Raw genomic sequence first — 21,715 nt, forward strand, 5'->3', positions numbered from 1 at the left:
CTCTCAGAAGCTTTTGAAAGTTAATCATTTCCCCCAATAAAACACATGATCTTAGCTTTTCCTCCCTTCTCCCCTCCTGTTTGCTGTAGCTCATTCTCAAGTGTCCTTTTGCTGGCTCTTCCTTATCTCATTGTCTTCTAAGTGTTGAGTTCCTGAATTCTCTTTTTTTCTCATCTTCTCTCCTGGATGACAGCATTCATTCCATGGTGGTAAATACTATTTAAGTTCCAAACACTCTTTTTTTTTTTTTTTTTTTAAAGATTTTATTTATTTATTTGAGAGAGAGAGAATGAGAGATAGAGAGCACGAGAGGGAAGAGGGTCAGAGGGAGAAGCAGACTCCCTGCCTAGCAGGGAGCCCGATGTGGGACTCGATCCCGGGACTCCAGGATCATGACCTGAGCCGAAGGCAGTCGCTTAACCAACTGAGCCACCCAGGCGCCCCCAAACACTCTTTTCTTCTTCATGTCTTTCCCATCACAGAAAATGTCAGATATCTAGTTGGTCAGGTCAGAGACTTTCCCCCATCTCTCACTCTGTACATCAAATCCACCAGCAAGTGGTATCTATTTCACCCCTGAAATCTCTCTTGATCCACCTACTCTTCTCCATCTTCACTTTCACCTCTACAGTCAAAGGCATTCTCCTGTCCTGTCTGGATAACTTCAGTAGCTCCCTAACTGTCTTCCAGCTTTCTGCTCTATCCCCACTCCTAATAATACTGGATCCTAATCCTTTCCCCCAAACCATCAAAGGGATGGATGGATGGATGGAGAAATGATTATGACAATCTTTCACTTAACAGTCCTTGTTTGCTTCAGTTGTTTTACAAGGCTCTCTAAAATCTGTTTTTTTCTTCCTATGCCAACGACATCTTAAGGAGCTCACCCACTGTCACACAGGACTTCTAATCCTGTGAAAATATTCCAAACTCTTTCCTATCTCTGTATTACAGTTCCTTTTGCCTGAAACACCTCCTCAACCTCCAGAGAGATCCTCATAAGCCATGTTCCTTCTTAACTTCACCCCATATAGCACTTTAGGAGTTTTAGGTCACCTTATCAAGTCTCTCCTTACATTCTATGGGTCCTTACCCAGCCTAGTACACTCTTTTAGATTATTCATTTGTTACCAGTTAATTATTTCTCTCTTCCATAGGGTTTATTCACCACAGGGATAGGATCCACATCTGTCTTGATCACTTTTATATCCCTAGCATCTGCCAAAGGGCCTGGCACAATAATTCACAAAATTATTGATGAATAAGTAAAGGAGGTACACTACGGCAGGTAAACAAGTCCAAAATAACGTGACTTGTTTCTTGTTTTTGTTCTGTTGTTGTTTTTCTTATTCTTTGGGAGAATATGGGTAAGCGGGCAGACTAAATACACAAAGAAAACCATTATGAATGGATTAGTTGACAGTCAAAAGGATCAAGACAATTGAGGGGAATGCAGGCTTGTCACTAATGGAAGGAAAAAAAAATTCAGGATGATTTAAGAGTAAGAAAATGTACAAGAGTATGAGGCTACACAGAGGAATACTTAACAAGTATATGCACTGAGGCATCTTTCCATATCTAAATCCTCTAGAACAATGAATAGTTTCTCAGAGGGAATAATTCATTATTTGTGTCACTTCAAATTAAACTGGACCAGACACGAGAAAATTCACTGCAAGGGATAAATTGCAGTGACTAATAAATGGCAATATGACTGCCATTAAAAGTTTTATTATAGAGTGAGCAATGAACATACTCAAGGAGAAAGCTTTGATACCAAATCCATTCAAAATATCTGTGAAAATAAAACCCGAGGATAATTAATTTTGACAAATGACTTTTATTTCAGCTAATTTTGTTTGCATGCCTGCATAAAAGACAGAATTCCCTAATCTAGGAGCAAAAACAAAACACTAAAAGAAGGGCAAGCCTCCTTTCATCACAGCTATGTGAGAACAAAATGTAAAAAATAAAAAGTGGCTTCTGGACAAAGGTCAGTTCTGTAATGGTTTCTGTTAGTGACCGTCTCCCAGCTCCCAAGTGAGGCCATAATATTTTGTCTAAAGCCTGAAATATTGATTTAATACAGCATTCAAGCTTCTTCACAGAAATTCAAGATATAATGCTAATGAAATAATAACACAACCTTACATCTGAAGGGCTTCTTTCAATTTTCAAAGGGTTTTCACATACATTATCTAATTCGATCCTCACAGGAGTTTTATGGGAGGCAACTGCGATGTGACATTATAGCTAACATGTTTTACCTTTAAAAACCATTATGGTGAGAGCTCTATAATTCATGTCCAGAAAACTGGAGTATAAAAATGTAGCTTAGAATGGTGTCCCTTTCTACCTGTTTCTAAATTGAGGGAGACTTATCTGACAATGTTTTCAGATACATAGTTAAGTTTATACCGAAATGGTCAGAAAAGCTGGAGTAGCAAATCTTTCTGCTCCTGATAAAATCATTTTGTAACCTATCTAACTCTGATTAGCCATTAAGGGTTTCTTCATGAATAAGAAAAATTAAGACACAATTTGTCAGGAGAATGAGAGGAACCACTTAATGTATTTACATCTGAGCAAAGCGTTTCATAAGAATTCTAGTGATAGTGGAGCTGAGAAGCCACATACAGGATCACAAGGTAACCCAGAGATTAGCAGAAGTGACTATCCCCCCCAGGCTGGACAAAGGGAGATAGCATTGTGACCTAAGCCCAGGGGCTGAGACACCTGGCCAAAGCCAGAAGCATTAAGAAACAGCAGCTAAAGAGACACAGGATGGTGTCCAAAGCAGAATGAGCAGGGGAGAAATAGCCTGGGATTTGGCCCACCTCCAATCTCTCCCCAGTGCCTCCTAGTGGCCAATCTCTTCCAGTCAGAAGCACAGGAACCTGCATCAGCCCTGAGTGACACAGGGGAAAAGCGTGCAGAATGGACCATGTGCCAAACAGGCCCAGGACATGCATACAAACTGGGAAGATTTTTGAGTGAGGAAATGTTTATTATTTAAATCTAACAAGCTACAGGCTGTGGAATAAATACCAGTGTTCCAAAGATTCAAAGCAAATACTGACCTTACAATGATATACCTAGAATTTTTAAAAAAATAAATAGAACCACAATCCAAAATTTAAACTATGTTTCATAGTCCTCAAAATGGCTTAAGGACTATGATACCTTAATATTTTCCCCACCTGCTCCACAGCACCTAGTGGTTACTTGCTTTTTATACACACCAAATATCAACACATTTTTTTTTCATTAATTGAAGGTGAATGACTTAAGTGCTGATGACAGTTTCATTTGTCTTTTTTTTTTTAAAAAACATTTATTTATTTATTTTAGTGGGAGACAGAAGGAGAGGGAGAGAGAATCTCAAGCAGACACCCTGCTGAGCGCGGAGCCCAATGTGGTGCTTAATCTCATAACCGGGGCCAAAATCAAGAGTCAGATGATTACCTGACTGAGCCACCCAGACACTCCTGACAGTTTTATTCTTCTTAACCTTAAAGCATTTAGAGGACATCGAGGGCTGGAGCCATTGTGAGTGTTTCTACCATATTAAAATTCCCATTATCCCATAGTTGTGGAAACTAAATCTTTCAAAACTAAAATTTCAGAATTGCTCATCGAGCCCATCCTGCGAATGGATACAGTTGGGAAGATGGAAGATAAGACATTATATAAAAAAAAGGAAGGTAATATTGGGCAAGGAGAAAATCTGGATAAGCTTTTATGCCAAGAAACTTCATGCATTCATCAAACTTTTTTACACTCAATAATTGGGGGTTAGCTAAACAAACTCCTCTGGAGGCTACAGCCTTTTCTGCTGGCACTGTCTTCAGGGCTGGGGAGCCTCTCTCCTTCTTTATTGCCTCCTGCTTATTTGAATAAATAATTCTACACACTCACCCACTCTGGCTCTCGTTTTCTTTCCCTTAAATCTTGTTTCTCCTTGCCTTCTCTTTTCCTTATGCAAACCACATTCTGTGCTACAACTGGTAGCTTTTATCTTCTTCTCTTTCTCCCCGCAACCCCACTTGACGATTTGTGAATACCCGCTCCTCTGGAGGAAACTTCCTGAATTCACATGAACATCAAGAACATTATTATTCTTGAAAGGATCCTGATGCACCTGGCCGTCCTCTGCTGCTGCAGTTTCCCGGGCTGGGTGTTCCTGTGGGTGTGATCTTCCTTCTCACTCAGAGGGGGAGACAACTCAAACTGTTCTATGGCTTGGGCCTCACGTCATCCACATATTCACCCACTTGCGTCTTTACATTGTCTTCTAAAAGACTCCGGGCACCTCCTGGCTACCGTTGATCCCCTCATTATGTAGATAACTCCAGTCATCTTTTGGTTTTATTCTCTAATGTCAGGATATCATCTTCCTCACTGGTTGGCCCTGCAGATACAGTCTAGCAGAGCTGATAACTCAACTTGACAGCGCATCACTCTGCTCATGAGGAAAGCCGTACCACTAACTTTATCTTGAGTCACAGTCCTATCTCCAAAATCTGTTAGCTATGTATACCTATACTTTATCCTTATCATGTCTTTATTCACTGTAAGACCACGTGTCTGTCAAGGGTTAAAACGAACTTTAAAATTGCTCTCCTGCTAATGTCCAGACACATTATTGTCTCTTTTAGACAGCATAAAATTGATCAGGACAGAAAGATTCTTTTCCTAGATGTGCTATGTACTTGCTCTGTAACCTTGAATAAATGACTTTACTTCAAGGTTTATAACGACTTATCCATTGCACAGAGGTGTTGTGAAGATTAATTAATTCATGTTTTTAAGGTGATTTGAGGATCTGCTAATGAAAGATGCTATATAAATGCTAATTTTTATTATTCATTCCCACATCTATATATTCTCTTTCAGCTGTCTCCTAAAATGGTCACCATAAGCAATTACTATTAAATTCTTTTAAAGAATGAAAATGAGGAACTGAATTTTCATTCTGAATCCTGAATTTTCTTTCCTTTTCAAGATGTAAGCCTTGTGATCTCTAAGTCATTTAAATGCAGATCTTTTGGCTGAATCACAGTTATATATGATGCTTATACTTAATAATAAGGATATGGAGATCTGGAAAAATTACAAAGCCAGAGCAACACTTGGAAATTTAGTCCCATTGTTTAAGCACACACAACCTGTATAATATCAAATCCCCGTGAGGTTTTTAGGCTTTTAGATGTAAAGCATTTTTATAATAAAGCAAGATATTTTAATGCAATTCCATTCCAGCCCCTTTAGCATATTTTAAAGAGCTGTTCTATAGAGAGGACTCATATGGCCATTATGATTTTCAAGTAGTACATCAGAATTATGATTACTTAGGATGTTATATTATTATATGCACAGTCACTGAAAATCCTTTTGAAACTTTTGTGATTTTGCATAAATATTAAGCAGTTTGTGCTTATGTGGTCATACTGTAGGTGACCTGCTAGTCTCTGTGATACACAAGTTAGAACAGAGAAATAGTAGCTTGTCTGCTAATTCAGAAGGACAGAACACTTTTGTCCAGTGGTAGTGGGAGCTCCTGCCCCTACAGGTAACTTGGCCTCACTGCCCCTATGCTTTTGGTTCTGAGGGATGATTCTTCTCCAAAAACCTACTCTGTTTAAGGCTGATCTAGAACCTAGGGATTTATTGTAGATCCCATCCACTTTACCACTTTTCCCATCTAGAAGTTCCTTGATTCAGTTGGGAAAAAAATCTCAAAATCACACCACTCATCAAGTTACTCTAGCCTTATAGAATTTCTTTTCTGTTAATCTAGTGGAAGGAATGGCTTTGTGGGGAGAAGGGAGGGACAACTGCCTCTGTGCACTTTTGAACACCAGAACATATGATGATCAGCAATATTTTTTTTTTTTAAAGATTTTATTTATTTATTTGAGAGAGAGAGAGAATGAGAGATAGAAAGCATGAGAGGGAAGAGGGTCAGAGGGAGAAGCAGACTCCCTGCTGAGCAGGAAGCCCGATGTGGGACTCGATCCCGGGACTCGAGGATCATGACCTGAGCCGAAGGCAGTCACTTAACCAACTGAGCCACCCAGGCACCCGATCAGCAATATTTCTGATGGAAAGGGTAAGCAACCAGTTATAGTGTCTTTCTCTAAGTAGTGTCTTATGAAATGACCCATCATATTAAAACAATTGGCCATACATGCAAAAGAGTGCATGTATTGCATTGTAATACTAAACATACGTAATATATCAGCAGTAGGTTTATAGCAAAATTTCAAGGTACAAGATATAAAAGTCACAAAACAGTAACATGACGTATGTTGGTAAAAAAAAAAGACACATTCCTTAGGTCTTACTTGATTAATTATAATATGAATGATATTGATAACGGTTGACTACTCTGTATTTCATTTTATGCGTGGAAAAGAAGCTGAGGGGAATTTGTTTTTATAGAAAAGCCATGTGGTCGGACCTCGGAGTCTTGACTCTTAATCTGATTAATGTGCATCCCTCCTGAGAGCTCACAATTTAAGATAAAAAATTTTAGTGGTCATCATTCTACAAGAGCTGACAGCAAAACACTTACTCTGAAAGATATCGATCTAACATAAAAATAGAGTTTATAATCAGTGTAATGGAAGACTCCACAGAAACATTCCAATTTTGGTATTTTTAATGGATGCCCTCACAAAGAAAATCCAGATTTTGGTTTAAGTTTGTAATGCCATCCAGGAACTACTTTGACCACCAAAAGAATCTCTGGTAACCTGAGAAACATCAAGAGGATCTTCTATTTTTTCCTTTATGAGTGCTGTACTTGATTCCCATTATGAAAGAATTATGTTTGATATCCTTTTAAACATAGAGGACTCCCTTTTCAAAACATGGTCTTGAGAAAGAGCATTCTGATGTACTACTGGGAAAAAAAAAAGTATGTCTAGAATCTTAATACCAACATGCCAAAAATTTGTGTATGATACATAAATGCAAAAGGTAATGTGAGTCTTCTCCTTCAGTCCACTGTCATATGAATCAATTTCTCAAATATCAAATATTTCAAATATCAAGGAAAGGTTTATTCTATTGCTTACCTCTAATGAACTCATTGATATCGTTGACCCAGTTTCACTTCTTGATAGTCCTGCATTATCATCCAACTCAGAGGCCATGAAATTCTTCACAGCTGTGCGAGGCTCAAAGGGCAAATTCTGCATATGTTCCTGGGGTGCAAGGTGTTGATCTAAGTTCATACTGAACTGGTCCATTACAGGGGGATTCATGTTGAATTCGGGATTCACTTTGTAGTGCAATAACCTTTCATGTGGCAAGGTTTCCATACCAATATTCATTTTGCTTTCTTCTTTCATTGATGGCTGGGTATTTACAGAACTTCTGGGCATCACAATATAGTCACTTTCCATCATTCTTTCTTGAGGATGGACCATGTCCATATCAGCTCCTCTCAAATTGTCATCTGTACATAAGTACACAGTTCTTCGCAATTCACTGTTCTCTTTTTTCAAACACTGATTGCCCAGCTCATTCATACTCATGGGCATGTGCATACCCGTGGGTTGCTGGATAATGACTTTGGAAATGACGTTTCCAGGGAGTGTGGAATAGCTTAGCCCTTCAGGGTTTGTTCCCTTCTCTTCTTCGTCATCATTTAGAGAAATCCTAGAGAGCGTTCCTGTTATTGTTGCTGCTCGGCAAGGACCGATATCCTTATGAAGAACTGTAAATTAGGATATAAAAATTCACAGAAGTAAGTTAATGTGTTTTTATTTTTTCATTACTGCATTCTGCTCTCTATGAAACAACTTCCTTAATCAAATTAAAAAATATTTTAAAAATTATGTATCTATTGTTTGTAGATGGTCCAGATTACTCAATCACTCTTTATTGATTCTGATATGCTTTCATAGACCTCAGGTAGTCCATAGCTAAAACACATCTGAAAGTTGATTAATGGACTTTCAAAAATCTCCATACCCTATTCTTAAACAACTCTGCATAGCTTTTCAGGGGAAAGGCATATACCAGAGAAGTTTCTCCATTAGTCTGTTGGAAAGAGTTTTATGAAATCATGGATATATTCACATGAATTTGACTTTTTCTCAAAGGCTTTTCCCCTAAAGAATTCTACAAGTTCTCTTCATTAAAATACTTCTTGAAAGAGGTAATCAAGAAGAATTTCATTGTACTGCATTAGAAATTCCTCCAAAATTATGCATGTTGAAAATTAATGAGCATTTATCTATGAAGTCCATATGGTCAAGGTAGATACAGGGTTCAAAAGTATTTATCATCTTCAGTTCCATGTGGGGGAAAAAAGAATTTTTTTACAAGATCAATCCATATGCTCGAATGCCCTTGGGGGGGTATTAAAGTTGTCACTGACTTGAAGCAGGAAAAAACTATATGAGCCTCTGAAAACTCAGTTTAATTTTAAGCCTGAAAAATAATGACTTAGAAAAATTAAAAATGCATGAGAACTTGTAGTAAGAGAGGGGAAAAAATGAAAACATAAACCAAACAAAAACAAACCAACAAAAAAATTCAGAATTTTTAATGAAAATGTATTCTAGCATTTTTCTTCTGTCTCTATGTAAGAAGAAAGTCATATCTTATGGGTAATAGTAGAGAATGACTTGAGGCATGCTTAGTTGTAAACAGATGTCAGTTTTGAGGTAGGAAAGAATGAAATTCTGAAAAAATATTCTTGGTAATTTTGGTATTGAAAACACACAGAAGAGCACTCTGTGTAAGTTGGTTCAACATGTGCACTTAATGCTGCTCTACCCACAAAGAAGAGCAATTGTTGCTGAAAATTTCATTAGGCAGAGATGACTATAGAATATTTGATTCATTGTTTCCTCATGAAAAGTTTCAGATATATTGAACTTTACCAATTTTTATCCAATTTCCAAAGAGCATCATAATGATTATTCATTAAAGCAGAGGTTAAAAACCAGAAGATTATGTCTTTCCTGACTACAAAGAAGTCTTAAAAATTATTTCAAAACATGCATCATTGAAAAAAAATATGCATCATTCATGTGATATCTTTTATCTTTAGAGATGCTGTATTTAATTATTGTATTAAGTCTCTTTATTTGAGACACTAAAAATCATGTCAAATCTATATCTACATTTTTTTAAATTAATCCACAATTTGGTTGTAAGTTTTTGTATTTATTATATAAAAAATGGAATAATTCAGTTTTAAAAAGTTATTTCCCAACCTCAGATCAGTAATGAATTGTGGTTGCCAGGAAAAATTTACATAAAAACATTAAGTGGCAAAGTATGTTAAATTAATAGACTTAATGAGATTTTAAATAAAATATTTTAAAAAATCTCCAAATTCAGGGAAGAACAGTTTGAATTTTTAACTGCATGCAAAAACAAATCCAAAATTTATAGCCATACAATTTAAAGGCAAGTTATGGGAACAGATCATATTACATTAAGGACATATACAATTTTATACTTTTATGAATATATTAGAAAATATAAAGGGAATTTTGGTACTGAATATTGATTTTATAATCTGTACTTGTGCAAGATACATTTAGTTTTGTATCAGTTAATATGATTTGTAGTTATAGTTACCATATTTTTACGACATGACACAGCTATCTTTACTGAAAAATTATATATCTTAAATATTTGGGGAAAGAGTTCTTATGAAGTAGTGTCTCCTCCATATGAGAGAGATTTTTGCCTCTTAGACTTGCTTAAAATGGATATCCAAATTTTGAATGGAAACGTAAACAAATGCATACCACCTACACAGCACAATCACAATGTTGAAGTGATAGGGCTTTTACGAGAAATTAATTAAGTTGTAAAAGGCAAAACACAAACACAACACGGCAAAACAAAAAGCACCTAAATATTTTGCATAATCGGATATATAGTCGACCCTTTGGGAAAGTGAATGTCAACAAAACTTAGATTACTCGGAGCCCATGAATTGAAACTTTAAAAACCGAACTGAACAGATACCTCTAGGAATAACTCAAGGCAAGTTCCTGATGAGCTCAGTTAAAAAGGGCACAGACAAAAAATGAAAACAATTACAAAAATATTTTCCAACAAAATAACGGTCTGGCCTGTATTAGGAATACTAAATCCCAGAATGCAATGAAGTCTGGGGAAAAGGGGTAATTTAACAAGAGGGCAGGATGAATACTGACGGAGGAGAGCACAGCTTGGGGAGGATAATCTAATACGGTGGTTCTCCAACATCGGCACGCATCAGAGTACCTAGATGGCTTGTGAGAACACTGATAACTGTACCCCACCCCACAGTAGATCTGGGGTAGGGCCTGAAAGTTTGCACTTAGAACAAGTTCCCTGCTGCTCTGGACAAAACTACTTTGTTCCTCTTTCAACGATAACTGTAAAGAGTACACCAAAAAAGGCTGAAAGGAAACTAAACTAAATGTAGGAAAACAGGACTTAAATGAATACCTAGTAATTTTAAAGAAACTCAGACTTCTGGACCCCAGACAAATCACATCCGTCTTGGAACACAGATGCAGAACCTGGCACCATGGCTAGTGATCTTTGAGAAATTATGGAAAGCAGATAGAGCAAGGGAAAATGTTTTATCAGTTGTCCAAAAACAGAAATGGTAGACTTTGGAAACCAAACACTACTGAGGCTGTTTCTTAGCAATATTTTGTTAGATATTAAACAAGAAAGAGTGATTCCTAATCCCCTACCCCCAGGCCCACTGTGGGTGGGTTGCCAAGTTATGATAGTTATTCTACTGCTCTGCGCTGAATTCAGAAATGAGAATATGAACTCAGTCTCTCATATTCCTGTGATTATGACAACCCTGTAATCTCACAACCTGCAAAGATGTGTAATGGTCATGAGTTGATTCTGATAATATACTAGCAGGGAGTCCACTGGGGTGGGTGGGAGGTGTCCTACTGAACACAGCGGGGTTCTACCCTCATTCTCCTATCCAATCCCTTGACTGACAGTTTGAGTAAATATTTAGAAGGTATTCTCATCAATCTTTCAATGGCCAAAAAATTTCAAATGCATAGAAGGCTAACCTGAAACTAGCAAAATCACAAATAGAGATAAATGCAAGGTCAGATTTTTCTTCAAGGAAAAAACCCAGAACCTTTACCTAATCCTCTACCAGGCAAGTCCTGACAACTACTACAAGAAGTTTTAGGGATTTTAGATGACAACAAGTTGACAGTAGTAGTAATGCACCAGTTGCTATGAAATGAAATGCAAATGTAGATAACATTAATACAAGTAAAGTGCCTACTGTGAGAAATGCTGAAGGAGTGTGTACGTTTGGGCACCATAATTTAAAAACTCTTGACAGACTGGAGGCTAGGTGGGCACTGTGCCTGCCAGGGAGGATGCTATGAGGAATGAATGAGGAACCATGGTTTGTTTAGCCTGGAGAAAAAGGGTCTGGACTGGACTAAATAGGATTTGCTTCCAAACATCTAGATATTTAGATGAAGTAGACAGCCACTCTTATTTTAGAAGGCAGCACTAAAGTCAATGAATACAAGGTAAACTAAGGTAAATTATATATCCCAACATAAAGAAACATCTGCAACTGGAATTATCCAAAAAATGAAATATGTAGTTTCCTTTGAAACTCCTGAGTCATCGACTCCTGGTGAGAGTTTAGCCCCAGGCTGAGGATACGCACTGGGGACACCGTCCATGGGACCCCAGCCCTCTAATGCAGAGAGCGCCAAACGATGTCTTCTGGGCCCCACTAAGCATGTAGCAATGGCAGCAACTATGATACATACAAACGCACACAACGTATTTCATCCTTGCAACAACCTATATTCCACCAATGATGGAAGTGAGGCACAAAGAGGCCAAACTGGCCTTAAACCTGACAACCAGGAAGCAGTGGGATGGAAGTCTTATGTCTCGTAGTCCATGCTTTTCTGTTGTCACTGTGCCTCTTATTAACCATTCTTAGTTTCTCTGTCAGTCGTCATTCTCCCTTCACCCCCCGCCCTCCCCCTCCACCACATTTTGCTATTACAGTACTTCCCTTTGACATATTCTATTTATTCATCCACATGAATATGTGATGTGTAAGCTGTGGCATTCTCATTAAAATCAAAATCATAAAAGTGATTTCACTTCCCTAATGATATTTTCAAAATCCAAATATTCTTACCTGATCGGCAAGCAATGTCTACATCCTTTTCAAAGTCTGTCTGTAACAACAAATAATAAGGTATAGAATCACCATTTAATGAAGACCTCGAGTGACTTTTACTAACTAGATTAACTAAAGTTTACAGATATCTGACTAGGCAGTACTAGATTATTGTTTTGTGCAAAACAAGTTTCTTGAGGAGTAATCAAATTATTTTCAAGCCTATTTCTTAGACACCAAATGTTGAATTAAAGCAGTGGAAAAGTGGCATACAATTTTAATAAAGCAATATAATACCCACTGTCATCTTCAGTGAGGAGACTGACACCATATATAAAAGAATAGAGTTTCAAGGCAATTCCTTAAACCACACTAAAAAAGAATGTGCATTATTATGAACATACTTAAATAAATGTCTTTGTTGTTTTTATTCACCTTGAATATATTGTTTATAATGTAGTATAATGTAGTATTTTATAATACAGCTTTGTCAAACCCTTAAGAGTCAGACCAGGCTCTTCTAATGATCCATTTTCATTCAAATCGACAAAAGCCTTTTAGATCTAGGAATTATAATTGAAGATTAAACAATACTAATCTGGCCTACAACCTGCTAGAGTTCACTTTCATCCCCATATTTTTAAACAGATCAATTTTTTTAAATGGAAAAATTAAATTAGCCCATCTTAATCAAGTTCTTCCAGTCATATACTGGAAGATATTATTTAGAATTTTTAAAAATTTATTTTAATGTTTTAAATTAGAAATTTCAGTATTCATTTGTTTTTTTTTTATTTAATTTTTTTAAGATTTTATTTATTTACCTGACAGAGAGAGACACAGGGAGAGAGGGAACACAAGCAGGGGGAGAGAGAGAGGGAGAAGCAGGCTTCCCACTGAGCAGGGAGCAGGGAGCCCATTGAGGGGCTCAATCCCAGGATCTGAGCCAAAGGCAGACGTCCAACGATGGAGCCACCCAGGCGCCCCTCATCTGTTTGTTTTAATATAGAATTGATAATTCCTTCTTAAGTCTTAGTTTTAGTATACCGTTTTGACTATTTTATGTTGTCTAATCCAAAAACATTCATAATAAATTGAGTATATGGTAAAAGAAATCTCTATTTAAGTCCTGCTTTTAATGAATCATAGTTTAAATCTTATCTCATTTCTAAAAGACACCAAAGTGCTTATGCCTAAAGGACTCCTTAATCTCACCAGTCGGAACTCATGTACAATGACTGACCTTTTATTGGAATTGTGGCCCTGCCCTTCTGCCTTAGGGCAATGTTTCTAATCTTAGGGTGCATATTGGAACCACCAATACCTGGGGTCCCCCCCAGACCTTCTGATTTCACTGGTCTGGAGTGTGGATTCTAATGCACAGACAAGGCTGAGAACCATTGCTTTACGACCAGAAGCGCAGGTCCATAGTGTTCTGGTCTGTAAACAAACAGGTTCCTGTGGACAAACTGTTATCCCTCATTCTGTGCAGGGATGAAAATACTATGGTGTTGCATAGAAACCCCACACTCAACACACCAGGGAGCCCATAACAGATCCGGGACTCCCAAGCAATTCAGACAGAATGGTTATCTGGTAGCTCTAAATCTGTTAATGAACTAAAGCCAAAGTCACTCAAAATGGGACTTGGATACTATTTTAGTAGTAAGAATATTTTGTTTACTCCCATCACAAATCATTACTTAATCAAGAGTCGGAAGGAAAATAAAAGCTCACCATTATTTGAGCATGCCCATTAGGAAAAGAACTTGAAGAATCAGCATTGATCGGATCCTGACAGTTTCTCAATCGGCATCTAAATGCATCCTGAACCTGTAGGGGGGAGAAACCCATTAATTTTCTTCTCTCTTGGTAATGACCAGATACTGTCTATATTGGCAATCAACTGAGAAATGATAACTACCACTGTTTTATATCTAATACCTATTTTGCTTACCTCTTAATACATATACCAGTAACCCTGGACTTTATGCAAAGGACATCTATCACTTGCCATAATCTATTGGGGGAAGTGCTGGGAACTCCTCAGTTTTCACCAGGGCTGTGTCTGGCTGAAAAACCAGTAATTCTTGCCAGAGGGCAGATTTATTTTCACTGTTATAACCAATGTGCATGTCTTTCAAGAGGGATTTCCTATTTGATATGGCATAATCTTCATAATAGCTTTAAACATTGCAGAAATGAGATTACTCAATGATCTTTTGACTGGAATTGATTTGGGATCATTTTGGGACAACTATTTCTTGTCTCCATTCAAGTACCATGTGCCTTGGTGTAAAAACAAAGCACAATGAAACAAAAAGGTAACAAAAACAACTCTTTCTGGTTGTCTTAAAAGAAGAAAAAAAGAAGAAGATCACTTTGCAAAGCCAAATTTCCTTAATACACACTCACAGTTGGATTCTGAGTAAAGAAACACATATTACAAGGAAATTTGAAGAACACTAAATCCTTTATTAAACGAGTAAACATGAATCGATGAATAACAAACACATAAATCAATTGATAGTTATTCTGATCACATGATGCCTTCCCATTAACATGTCCTTCCCACTTCCTGTGTCTCATTAGGCTCCTAACAAGCTATTGAGAGACATTAATACAAGTAGCTTCTTATCCAGTCAATGGCAAGGTCATTTTTGTATTTTGTTGTTTTTGACTTCACGGGATTGATATTCTCTGTCTAGTTTATTATAATCTGTTTTTTTGGATTAAAAAAATAAAGCAGAGATGATGTTGCATATCCCCTCTTTTACCAAAGTGCCATCACACAGAGGACCAAAGTAAACACGTAATGAATGATCTTTACTTCTGAAAAGCACTCAGATGAAATATCCTGTCACTGTTTTGCTGTGAAATGTGTATAGTATACGTATTGGCCGGAAGAAAACTGAGCCTATTGTTTTCAGCTCCTCTCACCCATGTCCTAAGTCATCACGGCAAGATTTGGGAAGTGACAAAGGGTTTAGTCACCGCCAGAGTCCTGGCCAACCAGTACAATAAGGAGACCTCTACTTCTTTTTCTCCACCTCAGGTTCGAATCCTGGTGATGCAGCCACTATGGATGTGAATTTAGGGAGTGGGGAATGGACTCAGTGCTCTCTGACTTCTTTTCTATCCTCTAATTCTAATATACCTAAATCTGAGATTTACTGGGAAAAAAGTGCGAGGAGTTGTCTGCTTTCAACGAACAAGGTAATTTCTTCTTTCCTCCTTCAAACACCTCAGTACAGGTATAGGCGAAGGGAAATCTAGTCTCATCATCTTTTCCTGAAGAACTGGATAAATATTTAGAACTAAATCATCTAGCTTCTCCCTTGAAGGAGAGATGACATGGGAAATGTTAGATTCTTTAAATGCAAATGCTTTCAGGATCCTCCTTTTTAGGTTGAGAAGTCATAGCTGTAAGTCATAGAGTGACACATTAATAATCAAAAATCGGTAATGAGTCTAGTATTTGCCAGATGATCACTGTTTCCTACACAGAAATTTGCACTGGGGAAAAACAGTATCTGTTTTCAGAAAAAAGAAAAAAAAATCCAAAGAACCAACCTCAGAAAAATAGGTATGTGCTAATTTTCTTTTTGTGCCCCAAAGCAACTGTTCAAGTAGTACAATTTATAAAGGTAGATAAATCATATGTTAGAAATATTGCCTTCCAGGAGCTTGTCACAAGAAATTTTTTTTCAAATCTATCTCTAAATACTAGCATATATAACACATGAAAGTGGCACTTGGTAATACCAAACATTAATTTAACTGGTCCACGCTAACCACTCTATTTTCAGACCTTCAGAGTCTAGCTGTCAAAGATATTTTTGTGTGACAATGAAATATGGAGTGAAATATGAATGAATGAAATATGGAATGAATGATATGTGGAAATGAAATATGGAAAAGCAACTTCTGCTAAGTTTCTCTTTAAAATCCACTATCTGATCGCTTGAAGGAGATATAAAAGAAATCTACCTCTTTTTTTATAACATACACACACAAAATCAATCCTTTAAATTACCAAATTCTCAAATATGACAATGGATTAAGGGCATTTCTACCCTGGAGAATGATGTCAGCTTTGTCAATCAGTCAATGCTATTTGGAAGAAACATAAAACAGAAAAGCATAAAAATTCTCCAGTAAATTCAAAGTCATTTTAATGGTCATATAAATGCAATAATTTAAGTGCTAGATTCTCTGACACTTTCAGTGCTTCTGTTACTTCTAATTCAGAAAGCTTTGCAGGAGAAATTCTGCTTGATTCCAAATGCTCTGTTTGATTTTTACAAAATCTTAAAAATGCGTTCAGGCAATCTAGATGAGTTAGCCTTAAATATTTGTCCAACACTGTCAGGGAGGAATGATGAGGCTAGATTTCATAATGCATATTCCTCATCACAGAAAAAAGGGTTTTAGGAGTGACAGTACCTGGAAAATATATCTGCAGCTATTTGGAAACATTTTTATAATTAATTGAATTTTCTATCAAGTAAACAAAAAGACTTTTATCTTTGGTGAATCAATTGTACTCATGGAGATTGTACTAATGGAGAAAAACTGGAATTTTTTAAAAGGCAAGTCTATGAGGACCTTAATCTAGACAAGAAGAAAGCATAAAAAACAAAGACAGAATCTATATTTGGCTATTCCATCCCGATATTAAAATCTTCTGTGCCAACTGTCATATTTATAGTGCAGGACAATAATAGTTTTGGTATTTCTTGCCTTGTGGTTAAGATTGAAGAAAAACAATTGTTAGAAGATCCACATATTTATCATTTAAACTCCTTCACCTGACTTACTACTTGTGGGGAACAAGCCACTCATTTTCGGTAATAATTTAATTAAAAAAATTTTTACATAACTCCAAGTTCTTGCAATATTATCATTTTTTAAAGCTTACACAAGACCAGTAAATACAATTTTTAAACTTGTCTTGAATAATTAAATGTTTGACATATTATGGCACAATTAAAATCTAGCCTCCATAATGTCCTCTTTTTAAAATACTCTCCCATTAGGTCTTTAACCTTAATTGACAGACAGAGGGTTAAAAAGTACTGGGGGAGTAGCAAAGAACAGGTATGTAAACAGCCTTGGAGTATTTAGGGCACTTTAAGGAAATCTGATGTCCTGTTGTGAAATGGAAAAAAGAAAGTCAAGAGACATCTTCAAAAATAAGGTGAGGTAAAAAGAATAAGCTATCAAGGCTGTCTTCTGAAAGTATCCATCAGAGGCACCACCAAAGTTATCCTGTCTAGTTCCTGCTGGGGGCTGCTCTAAAAACCCCTGCAAAGCCATACATCCTTTTATTGTGGATGGTTTCCTGGGTGAGGAATGAATTCAAACAAGTTTGCCGGGGTGTGTCTTGCTTCAATTTCCCCCCACAGGAGAGGGATCTGGTTCCTCTCAGGAGCAGCAAGCCCAGAGCTTCTCGGCTGGTCCTCACTCTGAAGGCAGCTCGCAGTGTCACTGTGAAAGCTGCAGCCAGATTTAGAGATTGCTGGGGAAGAGCACCAAGCAACGTTTGGCAGCTCTGCAATGGAGAGAAACCTCACGGGAAAGAGACGCACTGCTGGAAATGGGCTCTGTATTTAGCTACCAAACAGCTCAGACCCCCAAATCTTTACCTTTTAAGAAGACAGTTGTACCTGCAGTTATTCTTGATTTTCTATTCCAGAGGATCATTTGAGGACAAGCAAAGAAATTAAGTTGCATTCTTATAATTATTTGAGATTGTTAGCTTGGTGGGGGGGGGGGGGGAGGGAATTTCTTATGCATTCTCTTTTTTGTCCTGGATCTAATGTCTACTACTGTTTCTATCGATTCATATTAAATAAATGACTCAGCTCTTTTTAATCATATTAAATTCCATATAATTTAATCATTAAATGAACCAGTAAGATTATTCTCAGTTTCATGTGTGTTATGCCAACGGACATATAACACAAACGACTTCACATTATGAAAGTATTACATGACTTCTCTGATAGCAAAAGAAATAAAAATGGTTTGTCCTTTGCTTTACATGGAAGGAAAAATATGGACTTTACTCCTACATTTCAGTCCTAGTGACTTTCTCCTGGAATCTTTTAACATCTAAAGGACCTATCACCCTCAAACTTGTTGTAGCTTTCTACCTTGCTTTGTATCAGTTTGGGGGGGTAACAGTAAGCTTCCCTAGAGGACATTTCACATATATGATCTGAAAAAATGTAATACCATTTCTTTAGCATGCACATGAGAAAAGGAGGAAGGGAAGTTCTAGGTCAGACACCCCCACTTAGGCCCTCACAGAAGATACTTCATTTTAGTCTCAAGCCATCCACTTCAAGGCAGGAAATAAAAAATTAATTCATTACCTCTATTCTTATATTTATTTTAAACCTCTATTCTAGACATATTCAACTTTTGCCACCAGTTTAACAATGTTGCAAGGTGGGATCTCAGGGAACCGGAAGGAGTGGGAAGTGGGATTTGCCTATCTTTTTGGCCAGATACTCAGAAGAATTTTAGGTAAAGCAAGCCATGGTTGGATTGAGTTTGCCACTCTCTGCCATGAACTCTGTGTCTCAATTTGTTCACAGATGCTGATTAAGACTGATGAAAATATTCACAATATAATTGTAATTATGCTCAGGTCAGGAACGCCTAATCTGGAGGGAGAGGTAGGATTTATAAAAACTGGAATAAGGGAGGTGATTTCTGGGAATAAGTATATAGGAAGAGAAGCATACGATCCTTGCTTATGTCACATCCATGTTCCTATTTAAAGGCAGGCTTTGTGCTTTTCCATTCTCTGTTCTGATAAAATCCAGCTTCATTGCAGTACCTTGAGCCATTCTCCCATTCCCAGAAAACAAACGCAACGCCCAAAATGATCTTTAAATGTATTTCTTCTTGAGCCTTCAATTCGGCCTGACAAAGAGAAGGCTCTTAGCAACGCACTCCCTTCTCCCTTAAATCTTTGTCCTTCTGAGCAAGTTGAGAATCTCAGAATTAGTGGTACCCTGACCCTCCTACCCTGGACCATTCACTAACTCTATGAAATCTATTGAACTTCTTCATGACTTGACATACAGTGGCCTCTTACCATGACCACTGAACACCCCAATGAGAAAGCTTTAAAAACATCACTTAATCAATGCTATGCACTCAAATGTTGTCAGTACTGTCTTTCTCTTGGGGTTACAGTTATAACAATTTGTTTTTAAACCACACTAGTGTCTAGGATCACATCACTTGCTTTATGCCTCCATGTACCCCAGATGGTCTCAGAGAAGACTACTCTATATTCACCATAGGCTCCATTCCATGGAAACCACATGCCTAGTCATCTCTCTCCATCTTCCCTTATTCGAAACTTTCACTTCCTTAATCCTCTGACCGTGTTTTTCCGCTCAGGACCCATTGCATTCTGAAGTCTCCTATCACCCACTCCCTCATCTCCAAAGACTAACTGAAACTCCTGCCCTCTCTCATTAAGAGAGTGCACAGATAAGCACTTCCGTAAGCGCTTCCGTAATAATGAGTCATACCTAATTTCCCTGTAAATAGTCAGGCTTGGGGAGATTCATGCAACTCTCCATCTGAACTATATTATATGCAGTATGACCTCTTTTCAAATTGCTCTCTAGTTATTTCGCTGCTATTGGTTTCATTTATTTTTTTAATGGTTGGGGGAGAATACTGGTTTTAGATGAGATCCGTAAGGATGCTTGTCTGTTTTATATATTCACAGTCATGTGCTTGTAAATCATTTTGTCTGTATTCTTTACGGAAATAAGACCAAATTGGAAACTGGAAGGAAAAAAAAAAAAGGCAGAGGGGAATAAGAGGAAGAGAGAAGGAGGGAAAGAAAGAATGAAAGAAAGAGAAAAATGTTTATTTCAAGCGCTTTGTTACAAAATTGCTTCCTGGGTTTGGATGAAGATTATGGGACCTCATCTGGTGCAGCCTAGACCTGCCTGTGCTGGGGAGAGAGAAGGGGAGCTTGGCGCTTCTTACTGCCACTCCAGGGCAGCCGCAGGACCCTCACATACTGACACAACAAAGTCATCTATTTAAGCACTTGCCTCTTTCCTTCCATTTAGTGAAAGGGTTTTATTGTAGCTTATTTTGTATCACAATCTTGTTATTTTCCCCCTCTGACATTAAGCTGTAAGATTGTCTTACAGCCAGGCACAGCCAGAGACAGGAGAGATGAGAAGAATGTGCAGGCACCAAGAAAGCGGTTTCCTAGCAACAGTAAGTATTTCAAAGGTTTCATAACTTGTGTAGCTTGAATTTCCATAGCAATGTGGAGAATAGTAAATAGTAGATGTCGTTATGTGCTTAATGCAAATGAATTCTAATCAAGGAATGATGAATAAATGAAGGAAGCAACTATATTTATTCTATTAGATTCTGTCTTATTAGGTATTATACATATTAGCTTCTAGGATCTATGTTTTGTTGCTGAAATTAATGTGTGATAAATCATTTGGTTTAATTTTTCTTCTTATTCCCTCTTTTTGTTTTCTCTTTTGTCAGAGGCATCTACTAAAGCAATTCAACAGATAGAATTGCTTCAGAAGACGAAACTGTATTTTCAAGAATACAAATTTTATGAAATTTAAATATTGAGATGCCAATCTGGAGGTCACAACAAATTGTTATGCAAGTAATTTGCCTTTTTTTTTTTAAGGTGGAATATATTTGAGTTGGCAGAACCAAAGTGATCATTTCTCCCTTCCCTTCTGACTTGAAATGATTTGGTTTTAAAATTGGATCCACTAAAAGCAAAGGCACATTTAGAATAAATCAAGCCCCATACACATCACATTTAAAATGCCAGTTATACTATTTCTTTTCTCCTTTAACTGCAAGGCTATATTCCTCCCCTGTGTACACCTACCTCCTTCACAGAAGATTGCAAAAGTAAATATAGGAAAAGGCTGAATTCATATTGGAAAAATCATTAAAGACTACAAATGACCAAATTATGTTACTGCATGTCAAAAATACACAGAAATAAAAATATGTATATTTGTATCCAGTCTCTCTCTAAATCGAAGGAAATATTTCTTACACTGCTTATACATTTTTAATAAAGAGAAATCCATACAAATCATCTTGGGTTATTGTGAAAAATATTTTAAAGTGAAAAAAGCAGTAGAAGTAAAATTGTATTCCTAAAATCTCCTATGGGATTATCAGGTAGTCTGACAGGAGTCATTACCCAGTATTTTATAGGTAGCTATCTAGACCATTTGCTTTGGTGTATTTTTATGGAACGTCTGTTCACAGGAGACACTAAGGATATGGGAAGATGCTCCTATTCTCTTGGACTGTGGTTAATGTTAGTGCAGTGTGATCACAGGTAATATGAAATAGACCTATTGCTGGTATGCTAGGCGATATGCAGTTAGAAGGTCAAAAAGAGTTCCTCTGAACCCGGTGAGGCCTTCTTATGATGTGGTCCTTGGGATTTGCAAAAGCCTTTTAAACAAGGTTCTCTTGGTCTTTCAGTAAAAACTTCCTTTGAGAAATTCTGAG

The 21,715-nt window shown here is 37.2% G+C and overlaps 1 protein-coding gene across 4 annotated transcripts in view; it reads right to left on the bottom strand.

Annotated features, from left to right (window-relative positions):
• ADGRB3 (adhesion G protein-coupled receptor B3) overlaps positions 1-21,715 on the bottom strand; it is a 726,710-nt gene that overhangs the window by 28,573 nt on the left and 676,422 nt on the right. For all 4 annotated transcript variants that reach the window (XM_027603097.2, XM_027603095.2, XM_027603096.2 and 1 more), the window contains 3 exons: positions 13,898-13,993; positions 12,179-12,218; positions 7,083-7,726 (listed from right to left, as the gene is read on the bottom strand). In XM_027603097.2, the coding sequence (XP_027458898.1) occupies positions 7,083-7,726; positions 12,179-12,218; positions 13,898-13,993 (780 nt within the window). The remainder of the gene's footprint in view (positions 1-7,082; positions 7,727-12,178; positions 12,219-13,897; positions 13,994-21,715) is intronic.

Source organism: Zalophus californianus, chromosome 7 (assembly GCF_009762305.2).
Source record: "Zalophus californianus isolate mZalCal1 chromosome 7, mZalCal1.pri.v2, whole genome shotgun sequence".
NCBI classification, from domain to species: Eukaryota; Metazoa; Chordata; class Mammalia; order Carnivora; family Otariidae; genus Zalophus; species Zalophus californianus.